Genomic DNA, 19,006 nt, shown 5'->3' with positions numbered 1-19,006 from the left:
TTTTATATCTCAAAATGCAGGGATTTTAAAGCCGCCTTCTTCGATTTGGCTAGTGCCTTTAACCTGAGTATTCTTCTGTTGTTTTGTTCTGAAAAACATGGTTGTTGCAATTCCTTTATTTTGCAGTTGGTTCAGTGAGTTAAAAATGAAGCAGGCTCCATATTTTGTGCTGAACAAAAAGGTAATAGTAAAAGTGGCAACTGAACTGGTTTGTCTAATGTATTGGTCTAATTTTATAGAGTATAATAGATTTTACATTTTTTGCAGTCAGTATACTGCAAGCTTATAATATGCAGTGGTTAAAATTAAAGGTCAAGTATCTTTTGGCAATCTCCTTTGATCAGTAAACAGGGAAAAATGATGGAAGATGCTAGGAAATCATCTCATTAATCTTAATGTAGCACTAAAACTATTTTTTGTGAGAGTTTGAGAAGCCTGAATTTGCAGGGGTGTTTTTTTGAGACAGTTCACAGAGAGATGGTTGGAACCCTGGCATTAAAATACAAGAATGGCAAAAATGCTGTGCAAAGTATATATTTTGTGTACGCATGTGAAAAATGCAGAGAATTATTTAGTAACTGGAAAGACTGTTCACAAAATGCTTTTGATTTATTGCTGTATATACCGCAGATCCGTATCACTTATTCTTACATTATTTTATTCAAAAACTTGTATGAACCATGAGTTGGCATGTTGTAGAATACTGAAAAGGCATTAATCAACCTAAATAAACAAGTACATAGATCTATCTAACAACTATGAAGTAGTTAATAAATTTTTAGCAATTTTATTATAGAAAAAAGGTCTAAAAGTGTAGTGCTTAATTATCTGGACTCCTCTGTGCTGGGCTCTCTTTTGATTGTATTAATGAAGCAGCTGGCCCATTGTTTCTCTTTAATTCCTCTATTGTTTTAAGAATATGTCACAGCTCTTTATTCTTTTATCAGGTGCTGTGCAGGAGGATCCACACAATACCTCATATTCCTACTGTATTTGCCAATGCACAAAGAAACCTCCAAAGCATTTTTCAAAGAAGGGGCACACATAATTTATAAGTTCTGTTCCTTGTACCACTCTACTGTCAAAAATTTCAACAGTATTGGATTTGAATTAATTATAATTTTTTATTAAACAATGTGTCTACATATAGATATATGTACTTTGTTCATGTCAAAAATTAGAGATCTGCCCAGTAACTTGTGCCGCACTGAAATGGCATTCATTATGCTGAGTCGTCACAACCCCATGGGTAAGAAGCAGGAGGAACCCAAATATGAAGATCCCATCCTATTGTGATGTGCAAATTCTCCTTAAATGCTTAACCTGTGCAACAAAGGAGGGAAGATAATAAATTAACTCCAACCCCCATTACCATTACTAAAAAGCATCATTTTTTACAAATTGGAATATTTCATTGGGAGAGGAAGGTTTAATTCAGTTGACCATGCCTGGAAGTCGCTAAGAGTAACAATCTGTTGTTTAAATAAATTCTGATAGTCTTTTGACCCTTCTTGCAAAAAGATGTGTGTACAGGAAATGGGCTATTATGCTGTTGCAGCAACACAATCAAATCCAGTAAGCACAAATTTTACTACGGGGAAGTAGTAGTTCTGAATTAACTGGCACTGAAAATCAGTTTTAATGGAAATTGCCATTGATTTCCTAAATTTCTACGAAAAATGTCTGCCATTTCTGGGTCAAAAAACGAGGCTCAAATGGTTCAGCAAAGAAGACTGACTAATACTTAAGACAGGAAAACTGGATTGCGTTTGAATATAAGTTTGTATTGTTACGCTTCTTCATCTGTGAAAAAATAGCTCCACTTCCTTCCATGAGGCAGCTGTACTCAATGGAAACGTTTTCAGCTACTTGCTTTCTTAAGTCACTTTTCCTAAAAGCAACAGTATGAATCAAGAGGCTTTATGGTTCCATCCACTTTGAAGCTCTTTTCTCCCAGTGGAGGTAGTAGGGGAGTCTGTCCTTAAATCTTTTTTTTTTCAGACTCACAGATCACGCCTTAAGTGTGAAAAGTCCTTTTTTTCCGCTCTTTGAGTGGAAATTCCACTCTTTGAGTGGAAAAAAAAGAAGCCCACCATCAGAAGGCTCGCTGTGCTGGGGTCTGTGTCTTCCCTGGAAGTGTTGTAGGGTTCTGAGAATCAAAACGGGTGAAGGGCCATCGCTTTAGTTAAAACTTCAGAGCAAATTGTTGATTCCAAATAGAATAATAGAAGTTGCTCTGTTTAAAAAAAATTCCAAATTTAGAAGGAAAAAATGAAGGGCTTTTTTTTTAAAAAAAAAGCAAGTTTGTCTTGTATTTTAGATGTCTGTCCTACATAAAATAAAGTTTTGTATTAGCATGCATATCTATCACCACAGTACTCCTTATTCTGAATACAGAAGATAGCGTATTACTGCATCTAAATATGATTTAATTGGTTCAATTGACTATATATTTTTTATACTAAGTGTGGTTCCGTATCTTGATGAGCCCGGGTGTAGTTGCACTTGTGGTTTACAGCATCCCATTGCTTGCATTTTATTATTTTTACAAAGCAAATGTCTATCAGTCGTAGAGATAAATTAGAAAAAATTGAACAAACATGACACGTCACTAAGATTTTTCCAGCATGCTATGTAATTATTAACCTGATTTTTGCCATTCAAAGAAGCCATGAATTAGAGATAGCATGGATGAAGTTAAATGCTTTTATATTAGATACATTTTGCTTATACAGTATTCTATAGGTATGGCCATACAATATAATTGAAGCTTTGTCAGCTCTGTAGCCTAGCAACAGATAATACTGTTAGGTTACTGAATTGCTCCTGGTTGACAAGTAGGGAGTATTTTTGTGTTTATCATGTTTGCTAATGATGGGATCCTTTCCAAAAGGCTTGTCTTAATCTTAATTAGAGTTTATCAGCAGAGGTCTGCATGACATTGTGCAGACACTGATTTCATAAATAATAAAAAGTGCAAGTGAAAAATTTGGCAGGAGAAGAAGATATTTAAGACCACTGATTCTTGTAAGAGCAGCATGAATTTCCAAAATGTAATCAAGTTTGAACTGTGACTCTATTCTTTATTATCGAAACTTGAAGTACACTCCACTGCAGTTTTGACAGCAATTATGAGTATGATTTATAAGCTTCCTGTTAGGAACCAGATCTGTTTGCACAAGAATCTTGATCATAAACATTACAAAGAACAGTAAGTCCACAGTTTTTCAGGGACATCAGGACCTTACTTTTTCCTTTGTATGGAAAGTTAGTTTGTTTTTTATTTTATTTAAGGGTGTTGGGTTTTTTTCAAGCAGCAGAAATGTTTGCAGTGAAATATGCAGGCAAAGAAGAGAATCCTGAAATAACCTTTCCATTTGGTGGAAACTCTGAAGGTATCAGATTCAGTGCCTGATGTCATTCGATAAAGAACTCATGCCAATGCAATTGGAATGTAATTTTTTGCTCTAGTTTGCACAACATGATATTCTTTAACTTTCCCAACTTTCTATGATTAAATGAGCATTTCTAATTACTTGCAATGTAAGCTAGAAAAAGAGTTCAAATAAATACATAGTGTTTACAGATATTTTTATTCTCTTCTTCTGCTTGACATGTACATATTATATATCACGTACATTTCTTAGATTTAACCATAGATATAAACCAGTATATTGCAGGCGCAGGAAGCTTATTTTCAATTTCAAAGAGTCAGAACTAGACTTGTAGAGAAAACAGCTTTCCAATGTCACAAGACCTTCTGGTATTTCAAAAACCTCCCTTCTGCACTGGGACAAGAGTAAGATTTTTCTTACCTCACCATGTTAAACCAGTAAAACCCTTTTCAGTATAAACGGATGACCAGTCCATTACAGGCGAGAAGAGGGCCAAAATCATCACTCTACCATTGTTTTGCCTTCTAACTAAATAGTATAACCACAACTTCATTTCTGAGGCACTGTCACCCATCCCTATTAGAGCTTATCGGGACGTTCTTCCTTTCTCTTCTTCTGCTGACCGCGTCTGTCTTGGGACTGAGAAACTTGACCTGGTAAAGCTTTGTTAGAACCATTTCAGCCCTATAAGCTTTATCCAACAAAAGGAACAGTTCGTTAAAAAATTTCTAGCCAGCTTAGTCAGAACTTCATCTCATATAAATAACAGGCCTTTACGTTTCCTTCTGAAATCTTCATGGCTTGCAAATATTTCAAGGAAACATCTTCCTATCTCCTTCTCCATTGCTGCCTGTACTTGGCAAAGACTATTTACAGACATCCTTATTATACTTTTGAAAATCCATCGTTAACATTGCCCTTTGCTTTATGAAAATATGTTGTGCTCCTGAGAAATTACTGTGTATATGTCAGTTGTGTCTTAGCTTGTAGAAATGTTTGTGGGAAGCAAGGACTTTTTTCATGTTGTGTAGCCACCACCTGTAATGAGGCCCTGATCCCTGACAAAGGTGTTTAGACAGCATAGTAATTCATATGATAATCATAATTGGAACTTCCTATTAAGTTTGGAAGCCTCTGCGAAGTTCTCTGCACTCCGTTTTCTTGACTGTGCAGTAGAAGGCTCAAGAAGACCTCTCTTCCACTGTTTACCTGCTGTGCATGATGGCCAGCATATTTGCGTTCACTACATTAAGGGGAATAAAGTCGTTTGCATCTTTGAAAACAGCAGCTATTGCCTTACCCTGTGCAACCAAGCACAGAAGGGGACAAGAGGGGACTGTACTGTGTCCTATCCCTGTGGGTGAATGTTGTTGCAGAGGTGGTATACTGCATTTCCAGTAGCTGGAACCATGCATCATTTGGGTGTTCATCTGGGGATTTAACTTAACAAGATATCATGTACTGCTGAAAACATGGACATCTATGTCACGATCACTTAAATGCCTTATTTTCTAGCGGATGAAAGAAAACAAAGTAACAGTGTAATTCTTGGATCTGAATCCTGCTGGGCTGAAGGTTTGTGTTCAAATGCATGAGTGAATTAAACTTTGGTAGTTCTTGTTTCCTTTAATAAGCCAAGCTAGAGATTGCTGTGCGTCCAAAGCTGCCGCACATCCCGCTCGGCTGTGCCTGCCGTAGGTGTGACAGCCTCCAGGAGCTGGGTGGAGCAGGCAGCCGGGGTCACTGCTGGCTTCAGCTATCCGAGTTTAATCTGCTGCTGGACATGAGTCAACACCCTGAGGAGCTCTTAACACCAGGAGACTGAGTCAGCCTTTTAGCTGATCCAGACTGATTGCAGCTGGAGATCCAGTAATCAACTACACTTTCTTTTTGTTTTTCCCTGCAAGGGTACAGCATGTCAAGATGGTTGCTGGGATAAGGAAAGTCTCAGTTGGTTCATCTGCAGTGACTCATTTTTATTTTATTAAGAAATCCAGAGAATAATACAGCCTAGGAAGAGCTCTTATTCTATATTAAAAAATACTAAAACATGTTGGTTGATTATTACACCTTCCGTATGTAAATAAAATAGAAGTGCATGTTAACAATGGAAACCCTGTTCCTCCCAGAAAGTGGACTGTGTGGTTTTTGCAGTGAGAGTACCCAGTTTCAGGTTCTGAAATTGCAGCGTGTGTATATCACATATGTTTATCTGCAAGACTAATTAAGTACACTTGAGGAATTTAGCCTGGTTCTCTCTTGAACAGGTCTTATACCAGTTTAACTCTGAAGGCTTCTGTATATTTACTCCTGACTTACATCAGACAATAAGTCAGACTGTGCTCTTCAAATGTTTGAATTCCTGCTTGGTCATTAGGATTCTGCATTTGTAGACATTTATGGCACTATCTTCACGTTTCATCTTCTTATTCTTTAGTGGAAATTACTCAGATTTGCACCATTTAATGCTGTAATTTTGGAGGGTAGTAAACCTTAGAATGCTTTGGTCCGATCACAGTGAGTTGTTTGTCAGCTTTGGAGCCACCTTCAACTGCTGTATTACCGAAGGGTGAATACAAAGACACTTTTCTGCTTTGAAACTTTTACACCACTTTGAGGTCTGGAAGCTGAGCTTTATTTTTCCACTGAAACACATTGTCACTGATGCTGTTTTGTTTGCTCATCTTTGAAAGCTAATAGACTGGTTTAATTAATTGTCCAAGATTTCTCTGAAACAATGTCCTAATTCTTCCATTTAGCTGTGGCATATCATACACTGTTGTTATCTCCTCGCCCAGATTTTTGCAACAAGTTGTTTTAAAACTATAATCTCTTTGAGGGGAAAAAAATGAAGTGCAGTTGAAAAGGCAGTTATGCCGAAAGATAAACACAGCAATATTACTTATCAAAACGAGTACAGTTTTTTCTTGCCTAATGAATACAACATATAGCTTTTTCTATATATACAAAACCTGAGGAAAAAAAAGCTTTATAACATATAAAGTATGCAACGTTATTTCAGGCATAACTGTATTGGATATGTATCTAGGCCTGAGAGTGTAGATAACACAATATAAGTGCTTTGCCTGTCTAAACATGTTAAATAAATGAACATTCACTATCGCATTCAAATACATTAGTAGATGTACTCGCATAGTTAATTTTCTTTTTAATGCACTACACGTGACATTTGCAGCACAGAGCTATAGTGTATCTTACTGTTTGATGAAAGTTCTTCCACCTCCCCCCCTTTTAAACAAACCTTTATTTGAATAAGCCTTTATGAAACGGATCTTTGGCATATCTTCTTTTCAGGAAGTTCAGTCAGTGTAAGCAGAGATAAAGCAGTCATGTTACGAAGAATATTACATAAGGGAAGATTTTTTAGCGAAAGAGGGTGGCAAACTAAGGGAGGGGAAGAACGCCCTTAAGAGGAAACCTATTTCTTTCTTGCAGCTGTTTGGTTTTACTGTGCTGTGATTTGGTATTCAAAATAAAACAAACTTGGAGTTACAAAAAAATATACAGGAAGTTTGGTGAAAAGTAATGATTAGAAAAGTGCCATATCAAATATTTTCACCTATATCTTAATTTTCGTTAGGAGACAAAATGAAAAATTAAAATGAATATTCATGCTGCAAATATTTAGGAAAAGTATTCCCAAACTGTTATACACTGAAAATTCCTATGTTGATAGAAGGAAGACAGTAAAAGTGAAAATTATTTGCCTCTTTACTTTGCACAAACCATCAAAATTTTAAAAAGGATGTGAAGATATGGCACGGATGTTTTAAGTTGTGGAATCTGATATCGTCAATTAAATCTTTCTGCTTTTATGTTTCCTGTAGGAGGGCAGCTTTGGTGTACCACGACCAAGGCCATCTCAGAGGGTGAAGAGCTGATTGCCTTTGTTGTAGATTTCGACTCAAGGCTGCAAGCTGCCAGTCAGATGAATCTCACAGAAGGGATGTATCCTGCACGCCTGCTGGACTCAATACAATTGCTCCCTCAACAAGCCGCAATGGCATCTATTTTGCCTACGGCTATTGTGAACAGTAAGTGATGAATACTATTCTCTGGCGTTTTTTTTAAAACAGCAGTACTTAAGGCACATATGAAGAGCTAATACAGCGATAGTGAATTCAAGACCACAAAAACCACACGACTTAAAACCCACAGCTCGAAGCCTGCTTTTGTTCCCCCATCATCTCAGATGAACTCGCAGACATAAAAGAGGAAGAAGAGCGGTCTGGCAGCTGGGCTCTGCAAGAGCCTCACCCAGAGTACCCAACCTGCCCTGGTCTGGAGGTTCTGTGATCTGCTCCCAGAGACGATAGGATCAGAAACTGTTAAAAAAGGAGATAAGATAGGTTGGTTGGCTCACAAAGTCCAGCCTCTGCTGCTCAAGTAAGTTTGTTGCTTACAGCTGCTGCTTCTAGTAATAATTCGTGATACTCAATGGAAAGAAAGAACACATCTCTTCAGTGGCTGTTTCAAAATGCAGCGGAGATCATGCTTTATAGTAGCCCTGATTTATTGTAGTATCTCCACTCAATGTGGCTACCCAAGAATGTTTTTACGTCCTCTGAACATCGATAGACCCTATCATGGACAAAATACAGCATAATTAAGTGCTGTCCTTAGAGAGGAGGGACATGAGTACATAAGTCAGCTCCTGAACTGGGACAATTCAGCTTGAATGTTCTGCTTATTAAATTTCATTTCTTTAACTTTTTCTTATTACTGCTTTTTACCTTTATACAGCCCTAGTTCCTCATCCTCCTCTCTAAGTACTTTTCAAATACGTTAGCTGTTACCATGATCCTCACCAGTCATCATTTAGACCTACTGCACATCCTTAAGCCTGTCCATTTAGACCCCATGTTGGAGCACTTCCCCATGCTTCCCGTGGTTTGTAAGCTTTGTAATAGATACAGTGAACTACTGAACACAGTATTTCAGGTGTGAATGCACATGCAGGCACGTGATCTGCCACTCGGGCTCACACTGAATAGCACTGTATCTTGAACAGTCACACCATCTTCAAGCTCTTCAGACAGGACTAGTTAGAATCTGTGATAATACCTTTCATTCCATCTTTTCCTCTTTTTTTTTTTGTAATTGCTTATTTTCTGGGTAACCAATCTGGATAGTTACACGTTTATTATTAGCGTGTTTTAAAAGATAAACCTTAAAATATCTAAGTCATCCAAGTCCTCCCTTCCAGAGAGTTGGCAGCAATGTCAAGCCCTTTAGCTAAGCACATTCATTTTCACCCTAGCAGTGGGGCTGCTGTGAGCTGATGTATCTGTTCACAGAACCAGCAATTAGCACTGTACAGGACCTTTCCAAAAGAAGGTGTCAGAAGCTCCTAAAATGGACCACCAAGTTACCACAGTTAGGGCAGACCAGTGTTTATAGCCGACAGCTGCAAGGGAGCCGCCAGGGAGGGAGTTACCTAGCCTAAAGGGCAACGACCCATTCACAGCTTGTTTCAGCTGAGGGTGTATTTTTGTGCAAATCTACAGGAGGCCAACTGTGGGCTTTGGCAAAGCAGTCAGATTTCTACAGCATCAAATTTCTGGATGGAAACACCTTTGCTGCCAGCACTGCCTTTTGCACTGATTATTGCTACTTCTGCTGCTAAGAGGGCTCTAAGGTTACGGTGCATCAGCTCTTGCTATACAGGCTTAGCAGCACCTCGGAGTAACCTGTGTACTCTTAACTCCAGGAGGCTGCTAAAATAGCAAGTCTTACTGTCCAGAACGTTCCACCCTGGTTCTGACTCTGCCTCTGACCAGACGGGGCTGTTTCCACTTTTCATGGTTGAGCTGGTGAAATTCAGTTTCTTCAGTAAAATCTTGAGCCAGATGCGAGTCCAGCAATATGCTGAATGCACCTCTAGGTTTGTAGTGAGACATCTCTTAACCATTCTTTTGCTAAGTGTCTGAAAAAAAATCAGTTTTTAGAAAAATTAAGTGTTGCAGGGTTTTTTTAATGTTTCCTAACTTTTTCTATTTGAAAAATCAAAATTAGAATATCACCTTTGGCTCATTCAGCTTCAACTTGAATGTTTCATTTCCTGAATTGATCCATGGAAATATTTTGAAACTATCCATTGAAACAAATTGAAATATTTTGCTTTTAAAGAATTAAAACATTAACTTCAAGTGACCTTTATCTATTTTGCATTGCTTTAGGGGACTAATAGTTTCGGATCCCATCTCTATAGATTGTTCTCTCTGGAGTTCCAGCCTCTCACCATGCAAAACTCCTCAAATGCATTTCGTCTGCATGGCACTTAATGGGAGTCACATACTCGCCATGCATAACTGGAGCTACAGACTGTCCAGGCCATCTAGCCCATAGCAAATAAAGATGGCTGGAAGTCAAATTCATTAAGATAATCAGAAAGTTCAATTCTGTGATGGAATATAATCAAATGAATTCAAATAAGACATGTTGCCCATATCAGAATTTCCTATTACTACTTTTGGACTTTCTCTTTTATGGAAACCTCAATGGTTCAACTTTTTCAAACCATTTGAAGCCAAAAACAAATGCTGAAATGTCAGCTTTCACATGAGATGGACATTTCAAACGATGCAAGCTGTATCAGTAATGTTTTAATAGTGGTTTATACTGGAATACTAACTGCTCCATTAAATGTTTGTGTGTTAAATTCATGCACAATTATTGAGTGGCAAATGGAAAAATAGAAACTGGTAGCAATGAAAATATTTTATGCAAATTCATGAGCAGAAAAATAGACAAGCTTTAGCAGTGCAGTCAGAGAAGCAAGCTAAACAATGTAAATTTCGGCTGCATTTGTAGATATTTAACAAATAAAAAATCCATTTCTGTGGGTTGGAGTCTCCAACTTTGTTCATCCAAAGGAATTGGAACAGAGCAGTTGTCTTATACACATCAATATTTTAAATTAAACATAAATTATCATGAATGATAATGAATTACAGCAGCAGCAGCCAACCATTCTTCAGGACTAAGTTAATCACTGGCAGTTTTTTGCATTCTGAAATCAGTGGGAGTTTTGATGTTGACCGAGATGTGTTTTGATGTTGACTGCAGTTGCCCATTCTCTGATCCTGAGGTCAGCTGGCACAGTCTGGCTGCACTCATAATTTTATCCTTTCTTAGTCTCAAAAACAGGCAAGAAGTGTCCAAACCAGTTGCAGAGAATGATTCTAGGCCCGTGGTAACTTCTGAACTGTATGCAGGAATGGGGAAGGTGTTAATTAACTTAAGCCAAACGTGTGGAAGGGACCATTCTCATGATTTAGCAATATAAACAAGAAGTTCCAGTGCTGTAGTCTGGACCCTGTCACTGTTTAATTTACTAGTGCAGATGTAGCCTAAACGGCTGGGATTTCTTCCTTGTTCTTACTGATAGGACGACAAGGTCAGCTTTTGGAAAGATCAAACAGGTCTTTTGTCCTTCTGAGACAGATACACAACATGTACTGTGTAGGTATCCTTCTGACAGCATATTAACAACCAAATACCTATCTGCTTTGTGTAAATACACAGTATTCGTTATTACTCTTCACATGAGTAAAGTACGTAGCCTTCAGCACATGACCAAAATATCTACTCCCTCTGCTGCTGGGAAGCACTCTGTGCAAGCTCTGCATTGTCTTCTCCTCAGAGAGGATGCTGACACTTTGGGATAGAAGACAACGAAAAATTGCATTATTCTTAGCAAATATTCCTTTTGCATAGTGAAAAGTGGAACAGTAATAATTTACCAAAAACAAGATGACAAGAGTCCATTACAAATTTTAACTTCTAATAATAGTAACAACAGAAACACAGGAAATAAACGTGCTGCTTAGTATAATATTACATTCAACACTGTAGGATCTTAAGGAAGAGTAGTCTAGTCTGGCCTCCTGGATATCAGAGCAACAGGATTTTACAGTAATAACTGCATAAGCATTCTGAAAATACGCATTCTTCAGAATGACCTGCAGTTAGCACTCAAAAATTGTAAGGCCCAATGCTGGAAAACTTGTGCACACAGAAAAAAAAGCACAGTTGAAAGATGTCACCTATTGAGTAGTGATTGATGGAAATACAGCTTACTTCTTGAATTAGTACTGCATATTCACAACAAAATTAATTTAATTTCATTTTTTAAATAATTGCATGTCAAAAACTTCTAGCTGTTTTTTTATATTAACTATTTTTAAAATCTCCTTTTAAAAGAAACAACTGTCTCCCACATTCAGTCTCTCACCTGAAAGTGACATTTTAATAAAACTGTGTCTCTGTTTTCAATATTTTATTAAATAAGCATGCGTTTAATGGGGAAGTGAGGGAAATTATCCAGCTGTGTTAACTGGTTGGCGCTGAGTGCACCGTGGCTAACCTGCACCTGGTTATATTTGCTTGTAGAGGACATATTCCCTTGCAAATCCTGTGGCATTTGGTATCGAAGCGAGCGGAACCTGCAGGCCCATCTCATGTACTACTGCAGCGGGAGGCAAAGAGAGGGGCCTCAGCTGTCAGAGGAGAACGAAGACAGTGCTCAGCAGGTATCCAGTGTCTGCCCCTTTCCGCAGTGCACCAAAAGTTTTTCTAACGCAAGAGCTCTGGAAATGCACCTAAATTCTCACAGTGGTAAGTACCATGTATTTTCCTGTATCATCTTCTAGATTTAGCTATTTGAAGAATTATTCACCATAGACATTCAGTGGATCAATGTGTCTCCAAATACATGCAAGCATTGGGTGTAGATACTACCAAAATGTCAACAGTTTCTGACCTGTGTTCTACGCCCAGCACCTCTCCCAGGTAACCAGTGTCATTTCTCTTATCTACTAATCCTCGTTTGAATGCTGTCTCTCTCTTAACGTGTCTATGCCTACAGGCAGCATTTCTTTAGCGGTGAAGGTATGCTCAGGAATCCAGACACAGTTAGACTGCCGCTGCTTGGTCTCAGAGAGATTCAATCAATTACTTCAGGATTCCATTCACCAAACACGAGTCTGCTAGACTACAATCTCTACCTACCCTGTTTTGATGCTCAGCGGAGAAATACACACCACCAGAGAGCAAGTTCTTCTGAAATAAGATCTCAGGGTGCTAGAGCAGGCTTCTTAGGCAGGAGGCTTTAAGGAGCACGGTCCGGAACTCCGTGTGCTTTTCCCAGGACACTTGTTTCATAAAAACTCCGTGTTTCATACCAATATTCTTTTCCCTTCTTATAAATATAAAACAGGGATAGTATTTTCTTTGTCCATGTTGTTAAAATTATAATACTAGATATATGAAAAGTGGGATTACAAAATTCCTGAGATTAAAAATGTGGAACTCAGCAGGAATCTTATCTCCCTCCCTGAAGGTCTTTTGAGTGTGCTGTTTGAATTTGTTTTCAGTTAGGTCTGGAAACATAAGTTATGAGTTTGCAGAACATTCTGCATTAGAGTTTTCAGTAGCAGAGAAAACCTACAAGTAAGAAAGACTGCAGTGTCAGGTATGGGTGTGTTGGCTGTCTCGTGTACAGAGCTGTGTCTGGAAAGAGGCAACTCCCTTCAGGAGTTCCTGATCCTCTTGTTAAATGGATGGAATCTAAAGGACACTAATGTGTGCTTTTATTCACAGAAGAAGGCCTTATTCAGCTGCAGTGTAAAAACTCTTGGGGGAGTGGGGGTCTACTCTGTGGACTTGGTGAAGTGAAAAATGTTCCTCTGATACTTGGGCAGCAATTACAAATCTAGAAGGCATCATCTTGCCTTGGAGGAGTTTGGTACCTCCCAGAACAGGACTAGAAGAGTGCTGAGTAAGAAACTTCCTTATGTAGATCACACAGACAACACTTAGCCATTCATTTAGAGGTCAGATCTTTTTGTGCTTCCAGATCTTAACTTTGAATAGCAGGCTATTGCCATTTTCTGTCTCTTGCCTAGCAAATATTTCACTGTTCAGTGAACCAGCAGAACAGTAGGAACAGCTTCAACAAGAGCAGGTGAATGCAGCCCAGCATGTCTTACAGCCTAGTAATTAAAACCAGGTACTCTTGGAAGATAACAAATTCATTTCTCCCCAAGCAGAGGAAAATTCTGAAATCTTAGCCATTGTGTGAAAGGGTTGCTTCAGCTCTTTGCATTTAGTGACATACTTATGGCTTCGGTGTAGAGAGGGTTTTCAGCCATGAGCTGTGAGTGACCATGTCTTATTGCAATCTAGGGATCAGCATCTGTGTTCCTTGAAAGACATAGTTCTGAGATCCTGCTGAATTTCCAGTAAGAATCTTTAGGTATTTCTTAGATCAGAGGCTAAAAGTTGGGCCTTCCCTTCCTTTTTAGTCATAAACCAGTCAGTTCAATCATTCTTGCTCTCTTTCAGATCCTGTCAATCTTTATTTTTCTTTATAGATTATCACAAGTTATAACAGCTTCTGCAGTAGGAATGAAACAGTCCTCTTCCAAATGCCCTGTAAGCTAGTGCTGTGTTTGCTTCAGCTTCTGTTACAGTTCCTGCTGGGGCTGTAGCAGACCCACACCACTGGAGCATGGTGCCCCGACTGAAAGGCAAAGTCTGTAGAGACATTCCACCATGACTGTATCACATGGTGTGGAGGCATATGAAACACCATCTCATGGCAGTGGAGGAGCTAGAGCTTGGTATGCCCCCCTGATGAAAAAGGGCCTGACGGGGAACACGCGCTGACCGAAGTGCTGTGTATCTCCTCGTCTCCCTTCTGGCCTCAGAGGCCCACAGGAGTTCAAATTCTAAGTGTCACTCACAACTGTGGGAGTCACCGATGCTAGGGGAGAAGTGAGGACCTCCAGGTCCTCCACAATATTTTTACTACTTTATATTGTCCAAATACCACGAACCTCATTTACCTGACCACGGCGTGGTATATATGTGTGTGTGTAGATAGAACGGATATCCATTTTAGATTCCAAATACCATCCCTACCAGTTTCAGTTTTTATTGTCTAACAAATAATCAGAATCTGTGTTGTTGCAGGAGAGAAATTTGATCTTGTCTCTTTTTAAGCATTTTCAGTTTCTAAATACCATGAAACAATTTGGTTGTTTCAGCAGTGATTGTAAGATGGCTTTGAATGTACTGTTCTTGATAGGGAGAGCTGTAATGAGTTCTTGAGGAAAAGATGTTATATTACAGCAGTAGCTGCCTACGGCCATTATACGTGGAAGGTAAAACGTTGGTGAAGCCGTGTCTTACTCCTCCCCCCTCCCTTCACAATGAACACAACTCATCCGTCCTTTCTGATCAGGATAGGTCTGTATCCTGTTCCCACACTACAGCCCACCCATGCAAGCAAGGAGCTGAGCATCAGTAATGCTCAAAGTTCTGTCTGTGGCTTTCAGGCACTCTGAGTTTGAGGGCTGTACCTCAAAGCCACATCATAACCTTGAGCCTCTTGACCTTGATGTGCTTTCTGTGCATTCAAAATATCCAGTGACTGTGTATGGGGAACACTACGTCTCCCTTAGCTAAAACTGTAATTTCTAAGACCTTTTCATTTAGTCCAGTCTATTTTTATCCTTTCCCTTGTTCTTTCTTTTCCTTCATCTCTGCTGAATGCATGCAGATACTAAGGCTCTCCAAAGCAGAGCAGAAGTCTGGGAATATCCTCTAGCAGTTCGAGGGATGAAATTCTGAACCAATTCAAGTATTTTCAGAGTGACTAATACCATCCCATCAAAAGAAAATTGGTTATTCTCACTGTGTTTGTGCCTTCTGTGCAACTGATTTTCCAGTATACATGAAGAGCAAAATGGTCACTTTATTTTGTATTTTACTTGTCTTTTCTATAGGAGTGAAAATGGAAGAATTTCTCCCGCCCGGTGCTAGTCTGAAATGCACAGTTTGTACTTACACTGCAGACTCGGTGATTAACTTTCATCAGCACCTGTTCTCACATCTTACTCAAGCTGCCTTTAGATGCAATCACTGCCATTTTGGCTTTCAAACTCAGAGGGAGCTGCTGCAACACCAAGAGTTACACGTCTCTGGCAGCAAGATTCAGAGAGAAAGTGACATTGAACACTCTCCAAGTAGAAACGAAGAAGGTTTACAGCCAGCAACGGACCTGTTGAGCAGAAATGATGTTTCCCAGAGCCAAAAGACCATGCAGACTAAAGATGCAAGTTCTGATACAGAGCTTGATAAATGTGAAAAAAAGGCTCCACTTTTCCTTCCAAATCAGAGGCCAGAAACACAGCCTGCAACAAATAAGCAGAGTTTTTCATATACTAAAATAAAATCCGAACCATCCAGTCCAAGACTTGCTTCATCGCCAGTTCAGCCTAATATTGGTCCTTCTTTCCCAATGGGACCTTTTCTTTCCCAGTTTGCTTTTCCCCAGGACATCACTGTGGTTCCTCAGGCTTCAGAGATATTAGCCAAAATGTCTGAACTGGTCCATCGAAGACTGAGACATGGAAGTAGCAATTACCCTCCTGTAATTTACAGTCCTTTGATGCCCAAAGGGGCTACATGTTTTGAGTGTAACATAACATTCAACAATTTAGACAACTACTTGGTACACAAAAAGCATTACTGCAGCAGCCGATGGCAGCAGATGACAAAGTCACCAGATTTTTCCAGTGTTCCAGAAAAAATGCCAGAAGCTGTAAGTCCCAGTAACAGTCAAAGCTCTATAAACATCCTGAATGCAGCTCCTCACACATCAGATCCAGAGAATCAACTTCTGCAGACATCTTGCATAAACTCTTCCAATGTTTTAGATTTGATTGGGCCAAACAATAAAAGTCATGAAAAAGACTTCACAGCACAGTCTAAGAAGTTGTCAGCTGCAAGCAACGGCGATGAGAAGATAAATGGAAAACCTTCTGATGTGAAGAATTCCAATGCTCCTTTAGTAGAAGGGGAGAGTGATCCTAACAAGACCACGTGTGAAGCTTGTAATATTACTTTCAGCAGACATGAAACATACATGGTCCACAAGCAGTATTACTGTGCCACTCGCCACGATCCCCCACTGAAGAGGTCCGCTTCCAACAAAGTGCCTGCCATGCAGAGAACAATGCGTACCCGGAAGCGAAGGAAGATGTATGAGATGTGCCTACCAGAGCAAGAGCAAAGGCCACCACTAGTTCAACAGCGATTTCTAGAAGTGGCTAATCTTGGCAATCCTTGTACATCTACTCAAGAGTCAACAGAAGGCCTTGGAGAATGTTACCATCCACGATGTGATATCTTCCCAGGAATAGTCTCGAAGCATCTGGAAACATCACTGTCTATTAACAAGTGTGTTCCAGTGTCGAAGTGTGATACTCCCCATTCCGCTGTGTCTTGCTTGGAGATGGATGTGCCAATAGATCTCAGTAAAAAATGCTTACCCCCGTCAGAGAGGACATCCACTTCTCCCAAAAGGCTGCTGGACTACCACGAGTGCACAGTATGCAAGATCAGTTTTAACAAGGTAGAGAACTACCTGGCTCACAAGCAGAATTTTTGCCCTGTCACTGCCCATCAGCGTAACGACCTGGGACAGCTCGACGGTAAGGTGTTTCAAAACCCAGAAAGTGAAAGAAACAGCCCAGATGTCAGTTACGAAAGAAGCATAATCAAATGTGAGAAAAACGGAAACACGAAACAGCCCTCCCCTAATGGAAACTTGTTTTCCACACACTTAGCAACACTTCAAGGACTAAAAGTCTTTAGTGAAGCGGCCCAGCTTATTGCTACAAAAGAAGAAAACAAACATTTGTTTCTTCCACAATGCCTTTACCCTGGAGCAATAAAGAAAGCTAAAGGAGCAGATCAGCTTTCTCCATATTATGGAATAAAGCCAAGTGATTACATTTCTGGTTCTCTCGTCATTCATAATACTGATTTAGATCAAAGCACAAATACAGAAAGTGAATCTCCTAAAGGCCAGGCGCCTTCGAATGGATGTGCTGTGCAGAAGAAAGAGTCTCTTCCGCTATTGCCGAAGAACCGAGGCATGGTAATAGTTAATGGGGGACTAAAACAGGAGGAAAGACCTGCCGCAAACCCACAACAAGAGAACATTTCCCAGAATCCTCCACACGAAGACGGGCACAAGTCTCCTTCTTGGATCTCTGAAAATCCCTTAACTGCAAATGAAAATGTCTCTCCAGCAATTCCAACAGCAGAGGAACAGTTGTCTAGTATAGCTAAAGGCGTGAATGGTTCTACCCAGGCCCCAACCAGTGGAAAGTATTGCCGACTGTGTGACATCCAGTTCAACAATCTTTCAAACTTTATAACTCATAAGAAGTTTTATTGCTCGTCACATGCAGCAGAACATGTCAAATGAAACAACTGGTTGGTCAACTTTGGTACCTGTGTTTAGCATATTGTTCCATACAGTCTAAAGAAAGCTGTTTGAATTACATCTGGACAATCAGGAGATTTCACTATTGCTGAGTTGAAGACTTAAAGGTGTAATTTCATTACAGTCCATTAGTAAAGTGTATTATTGGTGCCATTTTCAAAAATATTAATTTATTTTACCAGCAGTATTCATAGCTGTAGTTATGTTATTTTTTATTTAAAAACTTTATATTAAAGTCATTTGTAATGTTATTGTATAGTTATTGTGTAGCACATATGGTTTGCACTGTATAGTAGATTTTAAAGAAAATAGTCACAAACAATACAGAAAAGCATTTTAGAAATAGCTTCAAAAGCACTTGTGTATCCTGATTTTTTTTCTTATATGCTGTTGCAGATATACGTATATGCTAAAATATAATTTGCAAAGAAGTTTCAACTATGCTGTAAAGTTCGCCTTAAAATTTCAATTTTTTGAACAATTGGGCTCAGTTTGCACTTTATATTTTAGCAGATACAGTACCTTAGTCATTAGGCTTTGCATTTGTATGTAGCAGTATGTTTCTGTCCACTTTCTTAATCTGAAACGTACGTTAAATGAAGATGGCAATTTTTTTCTTGTATAGTACTTGTATTTTCTTTCGCTGATGCATCTCTGTCTCAATTTTTAAACCTTTGCTGTTAAATGCAATACTTTATAAAGAATGAACAAAATTACTGGAAGCAGTATTGTAAGTAATGAGGTCATATCAATCAGTTTTATCTTTTGAAAGGCACAGTCTAAAACAAAACCCTAAACTCAATGCTGCAATTATGAATCTAATTCATATATAAGATATATTTAAATATAAGAGTAGCAATACTGCAACTGGTGATCACAAAGATAATGTTCTACTTCTGATAGAAATAATTTCTCAACAAATGTTGTTACTATGCATGTATATGGATGGAATAAAATTCCAGATCATTGGAGATGTTTGGCAGTAATTTCTTTAAATTTGTTTTATTTTGTTTTTCAAGGAGGATTTAGAGTTCACAAACTGTAAAGAAGCTCTTAGGAACAGGTTAACATTGCCCCCTCTTCAATGGAAGCAAAGTGTTCAAAGAGAAAATGAGTACAAAGGATGCCTCCTCTTCGAGGGAGTCCTTCCTGACAGGTCACTAATACAACTAAGTCTGGACAACCTAGTGAACTAAAACTTGAAATGTGAAAGTCTGAAACCAGGAAGACTGTTCCCTTTATTGGAGCTGAGGAGGACATACTTCCCTGACAGTACCTCTGTATGTCA

The 19,006-nt window shown here is 39.0% G+C and overlaps 1 protein-coding gene across 2 annotated transcripts in view; it reads left to right on the top strand.

Annotated features, from left to right (window-relative positions):
- ZFPM2 (zinc finger protein, FOG family member 2) overlaps positions 1-18,689 on the top strand; it is a 323,396-nt gene extending 304,707 nt beyond the window's left edge. For both annotated transcript variants that reach the window (XM_075141292.1, XM_075141291.1), the window contains 3 exons: positions 7,244-7,450; positions 11,811-12,035; positions 15,209-18,689. In XM_075141292.1, coding sequence (XP_074997393.1) covers positions 7,244-7,450; positions 11,811-12,035; positions 15,209-17,700 — 2,924 coding nt within the window. In that variant the 3' untranslated portion in view covers positions 17,701-18,689. The remainder of the gene's footprint in view (positions 1-7,243; positions 7,451-11,810; positions 12,036-15,208) is intronic.
- Positions 18,690-19,006: the final 317 nt, after the last annotated feature.

This window comes from Calonectris borealis, chromosome 2, assembly GCF_964195595.1.
Source record: "Calonectris borealis chromosome 2, bCalBor7.hap1.2, whole genome shotgun sequence".
Taxonomy (NCBI): Eukaryota; Metazoa; Chordata; class Aves; order Procellariiformes; family Procellariidae; genus Calonectris; species Calonectris borealis.
Note: the sequence above shows the minus strand (reverse complement) of the source record. Positions and strands in the feature narration are given on the sequence as shown.